This window comes from Sesamum indicum, linkage group LG12 (assembly GCF_026168435.1).
Source record: "Sesamum indicum cultivar Baizhima isolate 11 linkage group LG12, ASM2616843v1, whole genome shotgun sequence".
NCBI classification, from domain to species: domain Eukaryota; kingdom Viridiplantae; phylum Streptophyta; class Magnoliopsida; order Lamiales; family Pedaliaceae; genus Sesamum; species Sesamum indicum.
Genome location: NC_142668.1, coordinates 8628297 through 8639844, shown reverse-complemented (window position 1 = coordinate 8639844; position 11548 = coordinate 8628297). Strand labels below are relative to the sequence as shown.

Genomic DNA, 11548 nt, shown 5'->3' with positions numbered 1-11548 from the left:
TACATTTACCTCGTTAAATTGATAAATACAGCACTTACCCCCTTAGCTAGACAAAAATGCCCCTCAGGCCTTGGCACTTATATTATTTTTAATATATTTTGATATTTTATACATTAAATTATTATGAAATTATTTTCTAGTTAAAGTTTTTATAAATAAAAAATTTAAATTAAAAGTGGAGTATAAATTAATATATATATATAGTAGATACACAACAAAGATAATATAACCGACAACTCATATATTCTTTTAAAACAAATTAAAAAATATATATGCTTAATCAGAAGTTCAATATGTTTAGAAAAAATAATAATATATTTTATCATATTTTTTTAAAAAATATTCAAAAAATCAATATGTAATTAAATATATTTTATCATATTTTTTTGAAGAAAATATATTAAAAAATTAATATGCAATTACATATTTTTATCTAAAATAATAAATAGTTAATAACTTAATTTTATAACCAAATTAATAAAAACTTTTTATGAATTTATTTTTGTGTAGTTATTATACTCGTTCATTACTTAACTTTGAACCTGCAAAATATAATAAAATTCGACTATTTAATTCATTGATTATATTTTACTTTATCATACTTAAAAAAGATATTTTTTTTAAAATTATGAAAATTTTAATTAAACTTAAAATGTAAAATTATTAAAAACAAAATTCTTGAACTAAATATACATATATATAATATAAGGGCAATATTGTCCGTAAATTTAATTTTAATTATAAATGTTAAATTTGTTAATTTAGGAGGGTAAATGTTACATCAAGAATAGTTCAGGGGGCAAAGTGTATTTTACTCAAAATATTATGCATAAATCATTACTATAGACAAGTAGTGATACCTATATAGTGATAACATGGTGGCAATAAAGAATTATTGTGGCTAAATACTAATTATCTATAAAGATAATTTTATATTAATATTAACAGATTGACCTATTTGTTAGACGAAAATAAATTTCAAGAGTTTTAGATGTAATTTTCTAAACTACAATGGGTTTATGTGTAATTACACCAAATCTCATATGAGAGGAATGCATGTAATTATCCGTTTCTCACTTTGGATTACATTTAATTATACAAAAACTTCCATTATTTATAAAATTACAAATACATCCCTTAAGGGAATGCAATTTACTTCGTAGAGTTTACTTATAAAATTTTATCCCAAAATAGTAAATTACAGGCAATTATAACTACTATTTTAATAAATTGGACTTATAATTTCATAAAAAAATAAAAAATATTTATATAATTAGACTTTCCATAGTAGAAAGATGACTGCTGTAATTTACCAGTTGGAATGAAAAATAATGTAAAACAGAAGAGAATCGGAGCGAAATAATTGGTTGGGACCAGGCTAGAAGCTGGAGAAACTTGTTTGCCGCACAAAAACAAGCCATAAAGAGACAAGAGAAGCGACTCCCAACTGCAGCAGAAAACCTCTTTTTGCATCCTAAGCTTCAGACTAGACGATCCTCACAAACTGTTCATCCATTCATTCATATATACTTGACATAAATCTTACTATTTTTTTTTGCAAGAATGTCAGAGAATATATCTCAGTCGGCACAATAAAACTCTGCTGCCTCTGATCTCTCCTTGTTTTATCCTCATATAATATGAAAATACTAACGTGAAACTTCACAAAACTCTGTTGCTTCACATACACTCTTGTCTCTCTCCAGCCCCAAGCTTAGATCAACACCAGGTAATTGACTAAGCATTGTTTGGCAAAACCAAGAACGGGCCTTTTCTGCTTGTCCTTTCTCAACCCTCTCAGAATATGGTCTTTCCCTTCTCCAAATTTCAACCATTTTCTTCTCCTCAAACTCAAATCTCTACCTTTTGTTCTTTTCTGCTCTTTTTTGTTGAGTTTTTTCTCTCGATTTGAGGTGGGCTCCTCGTTTTTCTGTTTGTTTTTACTTATTTTGGGAGATGGGAGACTGTTTTCTTGATCTTGAAGTGGATGTCAATGGAGAAGAGGTTTTCATGGTGAATAAGGTAAAAGATATCCAATGTTTTCTTGATTACCTTTTTGTTCTTCTATTTTTAGCTTCATGTCCAAAGTTTGTAGCTCTTTTAGCTTTAATTGCTTCTGTTTTCTTTATGGGCTGTTTTTGTTTGTATTAGGAATTTGACTTTTAGCCTTCTTTCTGAGCATAATTGAGCTTGATCTACAACTTCTTGTACTTGAATGTTCTTCATTATGTTAATTCTATGAATCATGAATGATTTTTCCTGTTAAATTATGACATGGGCTCTTATGGAAATTCATTTTCTTTTTTCTTTTTTTTTTTTAATATGACTCACTCCAAAGTATCATTTCACAATTATTGTTCATTAATTTTTCCTGTCCTTACAGAGCCATCTTTAAGTTCTGCAAGCTAATCTTTGCTGGAAAATGGGGTCTGGTTTGTTGTGTAAACCTTTTATGTAGCTCAGCTATTCTCATGCATTTGTCTGCATTATATCATTTAATGTTGCTAGTGTGGATATTTAATGTTCATACCTTTACTTTTTTGGTTCTTTCTTTCAAGGGGCTAAAGAAGTGCTCCCATTTTCAAGTTTGGCACTGTTGTTTTCCCTTCTTTGTAGGGATGTTTAGCCTCATCTCTTAACCAGATTTCGTTTCGGAGAATTTATTGCTTGTAACGACTTCTCGTCTTTCTTTATCAGCATGTGGTGTCTATCAGCATTTGTGATGTGAAATACGAGCCAAATTGGACCAGAGGATTCGAATTGTTGAGTTTCTGTTTTTGCTTTTAGTAACTTCAATTTATTGGAAAGTTGTCGGCATTCGACGTTTCTATGGTAATGAAGAAAATGAGCTGCTTTATGGATACTTCAACTGGTCCCAGATTCATCTTTTGCTTTCCTTTTGATAAAAGCACTAGTCTTAAAACTCTTATTTCTTGTTGGGGTTAAATGCAACACGGCCCCCATGTGAAAACACTAATTGTCAAAAAAAACCTCAAAAAAACAAAAAGATAGGAAAAAAGAAGAGAAGGAGAAGAAGAAAAAGGGTAACACAACCCCTGAATTTTGAAAATTTTAAAAAGGGGCGATGTGACACCTGAGGAGGCCGGCAGTGAGCTTCTCTTAAAAGTTTTGGTGGGGGCTTTTGTGCATCTTAGTGTGTTCACAGGAGGTAAAACGAATTGACACATTCATGTTGCGTTTGTATCATTTCTTTCTAGCATCGTAAACTGTTTGATGCTCTTGATTGGCTTCTACTCTTGCCGTTTCCATTTACATCTTTTTCATGTATAAGTGTACATAGTCTAACCTCTGGTTTTGTATAATTCTTGTAGAGAGTTATATCTTCTTACTCAGGAAGAATAAGCAAATTGTTCAGTAAATCAATAGGTGTAAATGGTCGTCTGAAGGTGATATTCAATGACTTCCCTGGTGGAGCGGCAAATTTTGAGCTCATCACAAGGTTCTGCTACAACGACGGAAGAGTCAGTATAAATCCTCTTAATATTTCTAACCTTACTTGTGCTGCACAGTATATGGAAATGAACAAGTCTGCCTCTGGAACCGAAAATTTGTGTGAGCGAACAGAGAAATCAATGGAAGAGGTTAAGTATTGGACTTGGTCTGAGCTTTTGGTAGCTCTGAAGCAGTGCCAAGATCTACTCCCAGGAGTTGCTAGTTCTTTCAGTATACTCGCCAAGTGCTTGGATTCTCTGGTTGGGAGAGTCGCATCATCGTGCGAAGCGAGTCCATGTCCGTCCATTTCTTCATCGGATAGCTCGGGATTTCGATTGTCGTGCGACACGAGAAGCACCGAGAGCTTAAAGGCCACTTCTTTCCGGACAACATGGTGGTTCGAAGACCTTGTCGTCTTGGACACTGAACTGATTCAAATGATGGTAAAGTTGATGGAATCGAAAAACTTTGACCATGGAATTGTTAGTAGATTTCTCTTTTACTATCAAAAATCAAGATTCGCTGCTTCCGCCTCAGCCGAAGAGAAAATTAAGGTCGTCGAAACAGTAGTTGAGATGCTTAGTTCTTTGGACATAAGGTCTGTGTCGTACAAGAGTTTGTTCGGTCTGCTGAGAGTTGCATTAAACATGAAGTTAAGCCAGCGCTGCCGGGAGAATTTAGAGAGCATGATCGGTTCACAATTAGACCAAGCAACCTTAGATAACTTGCTCATCCCATCTCCAGCCCGGAAAAGTCACCTGTACGACGTGAACCTGGTTCTTAGATTCTTGAAATCATTTCTTGGAAAAGGAGCTTGTTGCGTACCATTGAGCCGACTGAAGAAAGTTGCCAGCTTGATGGATTTATATCTGGCAGAAGTCGCCCCAGATCCTCACTTGAAACCATCAAAGTTCTTGGCCCTGATCACGGCCCTGCCGGACTCAGCCAGAGACTCTTCCGATGGAGTATACCGTGCTACGAGTTTGTATCTAGAGGTATCCATAGCATTCAATAAGTTTAAAGTACAGCATTTTTGTTCTTGTTTTTTCCCTTCTAGAAACCTATTTCCGGCTTTTGTTTTCGTGCTGATGATCAAGCTTATGTGAGCAGGTTCACTCAGCCTTGTCAGACGACCAAAAGATGAAAGTCTGTTTCGGCCTAAACTATGAGAAGCTCTCGCCCGAAGCTTTCGACCACCTAGCTCAGAACGCCAACTTCCCATCAAAATCCACTGCACAAGCCCTCATCTCTCAGCAGCGCAAACTGAAAAGCTTGCTCCAAGATGCAAACGAAGGCGGCTCAAATAAAGAAGAGAGCTCTAAGCAGATTGTACTCTACGCGAAGAAATTCAGTCTTTCCGACGAGAACGAAAAGCTCAAAGCACATCTGCAAGGGATGCAGTGGAGAGTGCTGGAGCTGGAGAAAGTTTGCAGTAAAATGCAAATCCAAATGACAAAGATGATGAAATCAAGAATGTCAAGCCACAGTTCTGCTAAGTCTGTACCTAGGCTTTGTTCATAGTAATGAATCTTTATTCATTCAATTTTGTGCTTTTTTCCAGCCTTCAGCATTGTCACATATGCGTATGTACATAGCATGGGAAATGTATTTTTGTGGTTGTGTATAATTTAGGATAAATTACATTTATACTTTTTGAGATTACGCCAAAATATATAAACATCCTTTACTTTTTATAAAATTACAGCTACATCCCCTAAAGCTGTAGTTGTAATTCCAAGTGCACTCTCTATACAAAATACAAAACCTACTCAAACATTCTCGAAAATTAAAACATATTGCACTGAGGAGTCTAGCTATAGTTTTATAAAATATAGGGGGTGTTTGCGTAATTTGACTTAATTTCAGGGATATCAATATATTTATTCAATAATCGAAGCATGAATTAAGAATATGGAATTATAAAGTTATACAGAATTTAATGAAGAAAATTCCATTCCTTCCCTTTGTTTGGTTTCACTTCTAGCTAGTTTTCGAGTCGGACCAAAAATGAATCCAAACTGATTATACTAGAGGCTTTGACCGGTTTAAAACCAATCCTACCCATTATAAGAAATAAGCCGTATTTGGGTATGTTGTCTTTTACGTGTAAATAATAAATTATATATAATAGAAAATATATAAATCAATAAATTAAATTTCAAAAAAAATTATAATGACCATTTCTTGATTTTTAGTAATTTCATCCTAAAATATTTAGTTTCAGTTGAGTGAATTAATTCTCTTTCCTTTTATTAAGTCCCGAACTCTTTTTTTTTTTTTTTAAATTTAAGAAAAAATTCTAAATGTATTCAAAACGTGTCGGACACGCCTGACTTCGTATTATTTTTATTAATTTTTAAAGAAATTATGAGCACGTAGATGTCGTGTCCGAATCTGAGACTACACTGAATAATATATCTAATCACTCGTCACATTTCTCACTACCAAATTCAAAACTTTAAAAAACCTAACTAAAAATCATTCCAAATAGAAGTGGTTGTAATTTGGGTGTTGGTGGAAGGATGAGGGAGGGCCACTTTGTGCTACAGAGGATGAAGCTTTAGCCGTACATTAACAGCAGGAACAAAGAGCTGTAGTCTCTATAACTGCATAAATCTGTTTATTCTCTGCACTGTGTTAGAGAATTGCAGCAAAGGTTATGTCCCTCTCCACATTATTCTCATGTTTGGGCAAATCTATGATGTATGGTCTGCATCAAATAGTGGCCCTTTTGTTTGTTTGTTTGTTTTTTTTGATAATTGCATCAAATAGTGACTTGTAAGGATTAGAGGTGCAGTAGGAATTTGACTATTCTTTTTTTAGATTTTTTTTTTCTTGTTTGGATTTAAGAAATATGTCTTTTAAATATGGGTAATACCCATTATTAACAGTAAAAAATTGTGGTTGATACTAACTAATTACGATTGTTTAACTGCTTTTAATTATTGTTTCTGCAAGCGAGTTGGAAACATTTGCTACAGCTAAAAATAGTGGCAAATATTTGACTATAGGTAAGAATTACAGCGAATGTTGAGTAATCTGGTCAAAATTTAAATTTTCGTATCAATTTTATTTGACCGTGATATATAGTATTAATTTATTGTGACTTTGAGGCCGTATGTAAGGCAGTGAATAATTAATTCTTTTTAGTGTAATTAAAGTACAAAAATGTGAACATTTGAAATGAGGAAATTGTTTCTTCATGTTTTTGTAACTTGTGATTTTAAAACTTTTATTAATAGTCAAATCTAATCAAGAAAGAGATTAAGAGCAGTAATTTTGTTTTAATATAGTAAATAGACAAGATATATAAATATATACTATCGTCTCATGCATTCATTCATTTCAATTAATATATTAAAGTTTTATTAAAAGAAATTGTATTCGAGTTCAAGACTTCAAAATTTGTATTTTAAAGTTTGCGAAAGTTGCATAAAACTCCCCTTTCCTTATGAAAATTCAACTAAAAATCCCCTCTGTTAAAAATATAAGTAAAAAATTTCTTGTGTTTTTTAAAATTTTGCCGGTAAATTGCATAAAATTTCTATATTTTTAAAATTTAATTAAAAATCTCATGTGTTAAAAAATAAACAAAAAACCCTCTATAGTTTTCAAAATATTGCATACTCTCTCATCCATTAAGTAAGCCCTTACAGTATTAAATTTTTTGTTGAATGGACCATTATACCCCTCTTTTAACAATCATTGATTTGCAAATGTAAAAAATATACTATCCCCATTTTAAATAATTTAGATATACTTTTTTATTTATCTATATTTATATGTACACTATATATAATATATGCATTTATGGCAGTGACGGTGACGTTACCCAGACTGTTTTGGGCATCAATGTCGTCAGAAAAGGGGGTGATCTCGTGTCGCCCCGTTGTCGTGGGGGCGACATCGCCCAAATACAAGGCGATGTCGCCCCTAATGCGCAGGTTCTGTGGTCGCCCAGGGAAGAAGGGTAACCTCCGTCGCCCGATCTCCTTCTCCTCGGCGAGAAGCGCCAATGGAGAAGAAGAAGATAGAAAAAAAAAAAAAACAATTAAATGTCACACCCTCGTCGTGGGGGCAACATCGCCCCTTATTCCTAGGTTTTGGGCGGCGGTCCTTAGGCGACTCGTCGTCAATAGAGAAGGAGTTAAAAAAAGTAAAAAAATATCTAATTTAAATATATATTAAAGATTATAATATAATATTTTATATAAGTTAAAAATTGATATAATTTTTAAATATTTTTATATTTAATTAGTATATGTTATAAATAAATATTAAAATATATTTAAAGTAAATAATAATTTAATTTTAATTAATAATATATAATATTAATAGTGATTTTTATTTATATTCATATAATTTTTTAATTTAAAAAGTGAATTTTTGGTATATTAATTTTTATATTGTCATTTGTTAATTTAAAACGTATGCACAAAAGGGGCAAATTGGACATTTGTCCACTTAAAAAAACCTCAAAAGCAGCAAAAAATAAGGACAACTCTCACAACCGCGCGTGTGGCTCACTCTCCGTTCTAACGGAGAGGGGGTATTTTATTGTATTTTAGATAACACAGAGTTTCTTTTGCCTATATATAAATATAACATAGGGGAATTTCGCGCAATTTCTTAAAACACAGTGGGGTGTTATGCAATTTATCCAGATTTTGCACACTCTCTCCTTGCTGTTTGTTTGATTTAACCGCGTTATTATTTTTTCTTTTTTTTTTGTAATTTTTCGTTATACCCTTATATATCGTAAATTATTGTTATTACAATGTTTGTTGGATCTTCTATGATCACACCAGAATCGTAAGAACTAATCAGTTTTTAATAACCATTGATCTAAAATAGTTAAGAATGAACAGTCCAGATTTTATTAATTTTAAAATATATTTTATATTTATATATATATATATATATGTGTGTAAATATATCATAAAAATACAATTTGTATAATACATATATGTTCTATATATATTGTGTATATATATATATATATATCATGTATATTTTAGTCCATCTTCATTTCCTCACATTAGCATCCCACCCAAATTAGTCCTTACTTTTGGATTCAAATTTGATATATATTTTTTTACTTTAAATCCCTTAAATTCTAAAAAAATCATATTAAATCCTTATTTTTTACGGAATAAGTACTGTAACTTCTGTCCTAAAATGCCGGTTCTTTAAGAGTTGCTCTCTTGGTGGCCAAAATCGTACTGGCAGAAATTTAAAACGAGAGAAATTGATGTTACCTGTTTTTATGGCAATTTGACAAAATTACTGTGTTGAGTATATGCAAACTCAGAATTAATGTTTTATAATTGTTAAAAAATATGGGCTAAGACGCTTTATATATATATATATATATAGGATTAAATACAATTTAATTCCCTGTGATATGTTAAATGAGCAAATACCCCTATGAAAAAAGAATTAGCAAATTACCTCCACGTGTTTCGAAAAATGAAACAAATTACCCCCCTATTTATGGTTTAGATAGTGGGGTAATTTGCTTCTTTTTCCAAAATACAGGAGGTAATTTGCAATTTTATTTTTCACAAGAATTTTTTTTTGCTCATTTCTCAAATCACAAGGAAGTAAATTGGATTTTTTCCTCTATATATATATATATATATATATCATTTTTCATTGTAAAAAATATGGATAAAAGTTTACATTCAACCAAGAACATCATAATTTTGTCAAATTGCCACAAAACATGCAATATAATAACAGCCATTTTCACACATTCAAATGTTTCTCACTTTAAATTTCTTCCCTTATGTTGTTAGCTACTAATAAGCACCAATAACCAGTATTTTGCACGAGAAGTCATAATACTTCTCCCAACTCCCTCTAAAAAAAAAACAAAGAAGAATACGGCACTTTTTAAAAAATCAAGTGGGTAGAAGGACTAGTTTGAAATGAAATTTATAGTTTATGAATGCTAACATAAAAAAATAAAAAATAAGGGACTAAAAATGATTGCAAACACAAATTTAAATGACCAACTATAGTTTTTTTATTTATTTTTAGAACGCAAAAACAAAAAAAACTTATACCTAATGCGACGGATCTTGCAACATCGTCTTTTATTGTACTTTGGAACGATTTTTGCCTCAGGCTTTGTAAGTGCTTGATATCTAGAAATTATCCATTACAAAAATAGTTAGCAGTTACAAAAACGATAGCAAAATAGTAACAGCTTACAGATTGTAACGGTTTTAGGCACACATCAATTCTGTAGCGGGTGTTGTAACGATTTTGGCCGTTACAAAAGATGTCTTTTATATTATCCTCTTAATGACGTCAGCATGTCCAATCCATTACAAACCCATTACAAAAACCGTGTGTTTTTCCAAAAAAGATGATTCAAGTGCCGCCTTTTTTTGTAGTTACCATGGTTAGAAGTAAAATATTATGATGGATATAAGTTAACTACGGCCTGCACAATGGCTTTTTGCAAGCGATGTCAAAATATTTGTTATAGCAAAAAGCTGTAAAAATATTTTGGTCATAGGTTAAATCAAGAAAATGTTGATTAACCGTAATTAAAATTTTAGTTTTCACATTGATTTTGTCTGACCGTAATCAATATTATTGATTTACTATAGCATTTAAATCGTAATAATTTATAATATAGGATAATAAATTTATTTTATCTTGGTTCAACTAATAAGTAAAACTAAAATAAAATGAGTTACAAGTACTTTAGGATTACAAAACAAAAAGAGCTCGATGAACAAGTGAAACTAAAATTAGATAAATGGTAATTTTGCTTTTTTAAAAATCTCTTCATTTATTTTTTAACAAAGCAATGTTTATAAGGATAAAATGGAATTTTCAAAGTTAAAAAATACAAGTCTTTGAAGGTTTTAATATTTTTGGGAGTAATTAATGTGGATAAATACTTTAGGATGATAACTGTATTTAATCCTTCTTATATTGCATCGTATTGCATAAATACATGTGAGTATATAATTTAGAAGCAGCAGCCACCACCATAGCCCTAAAATCTCCATTAACCTTTAATTTCTTCGAAGGACAAGAGTTTGCGGAATTTCTGCCACGGCTTGTCCCAAACAAGCGCCCGATATTGCTTCGAATCGGCGGCGCTGCCGTCCTTGGCGGCGATAACCAGCCGGTAATTCGTGCCGGCAACCACCTGTGTTTCTCCCTTGACCACAGATTCAAAAGCCAAGGCCGTGCTAGCCTCCTTGTTGTGCTCCGTCACCGCAAAATTTGCTATCTCGACCACCTTTGGGTTTTTCGGGTTGTCGATCGGCTTCCATCCGTCGACGATGGTTTCTCTTTTCCAGACGGGAGAGGCTTCGTTGAGCTCAGAAACCAGCAAAATTGCGAGGAATACGCAGAGAAGCGAGCGAGATTTATGTGCCATCATGTTCCTTTCTTTTCCCTTGAGCGAGCAAGTGGTAGGTGAATTGAGGGATGGGGTCTGCGGTGGTCGTTATATTTATAGCGGGGTGGCGCGCGGCACGCGGAAAACTGCCTTCATGATTACTACAACGCCGTATCAATGTGAGTAAGTTACAGATTTGCAGTTCATGGGAGTGAAGCAACTTGGACAGATTTTACAAATTCACAATAATAAAATTATGATGATTTGTTTCTTAACTAGAGTTGGATGTTTCAATGCAATACCTGATGATTATTGAAATACCATAATTGAAATTTATGAGGAAAGATCTATGATCTATTATAGGAATTGGGTTTTTTATGGTAATCACTTAATTTTGACCCATATTTTGGATTATAAGAATTCCAAATTATTTAATGCATGATCTAGTAAATATTTCTATTGGTTCAAAAATCTCATCTATTTTAGACTATATAAATTAACTGTAGGGGACTATCCACCAAATCTTAAGGGGATTTAGCATCATCCAACAAGTATGAGGTTATGCTTTCTCAAATTCGTACGTGATCTTGTTCAACTAATTTGTGATTGTACATAAATAGGGAGGTCTCCCAATGGAAAAAGACATGTTCTTCACTTAATGCTACCACTTTAACTTAAAGAAATATTGTAATTTCATATTTAGAGTTTTGATTCAATAATAATCTCTTT

The 11548-nt window shown here is 32.2% G+C and overlaps 2 protein-coding genes across 3 annotated transcripts; one reads left to right on the top strand and one right to left on the bottom strand.

The window, feature by feature from the left end:
• The first annotated feature begins 1388 nt into the window (after positions 1-1388).
• On the top strand, positions 1389-5107 carry LOC105178521 (BTB/POZ domain-containing protein At3g22104). 2 transcript variants are annotated; one of them, XM_011102012.3, is made up of 3 exons: positions 1389-2022; positions 3333-4448; positions 4564-5107. In XM_011102012.3, the coding sequence occupies exons 1-3, from the start codon at positions 1957-1959 to the stop codon at positions 4972-4974; spliced, it is 1593 nt and encodes a 530-aa protein (XP_011100314.2). In that variant the 5' UTR covers positions 1389-1956; the 3' UTR covers positions 4975-5107. The 2 variants fall into 2 exon arrangements, with proteins under 2 accessions (XP_011100314.2, XP_088732102.1); XM_088875976.1 differs by lacking the exon at positions 1389-2022 and adding an exon at positions 2110-3169.
• A 5269-nt stretch (positions 5108-10376) lies between these two features.
• Positions 10377-10988, bottom strand: LOC105178523 (cysteine proteinase inhibitor 1-like). Its single transcript, XM_011102013.3, has one exon. It carries the CDS (start codon positions 10859-10861, stop codon positions 10481-10483), a length of 381 nt encoding a protein of 126 aa, XP_011100315.1. The 5' UTR covers positions 10862-10988; the 3' UTR covers positions 10377-10480.
• Between the last annotated feature and the right edge of the window lie 560 nt (positions 10989-11548).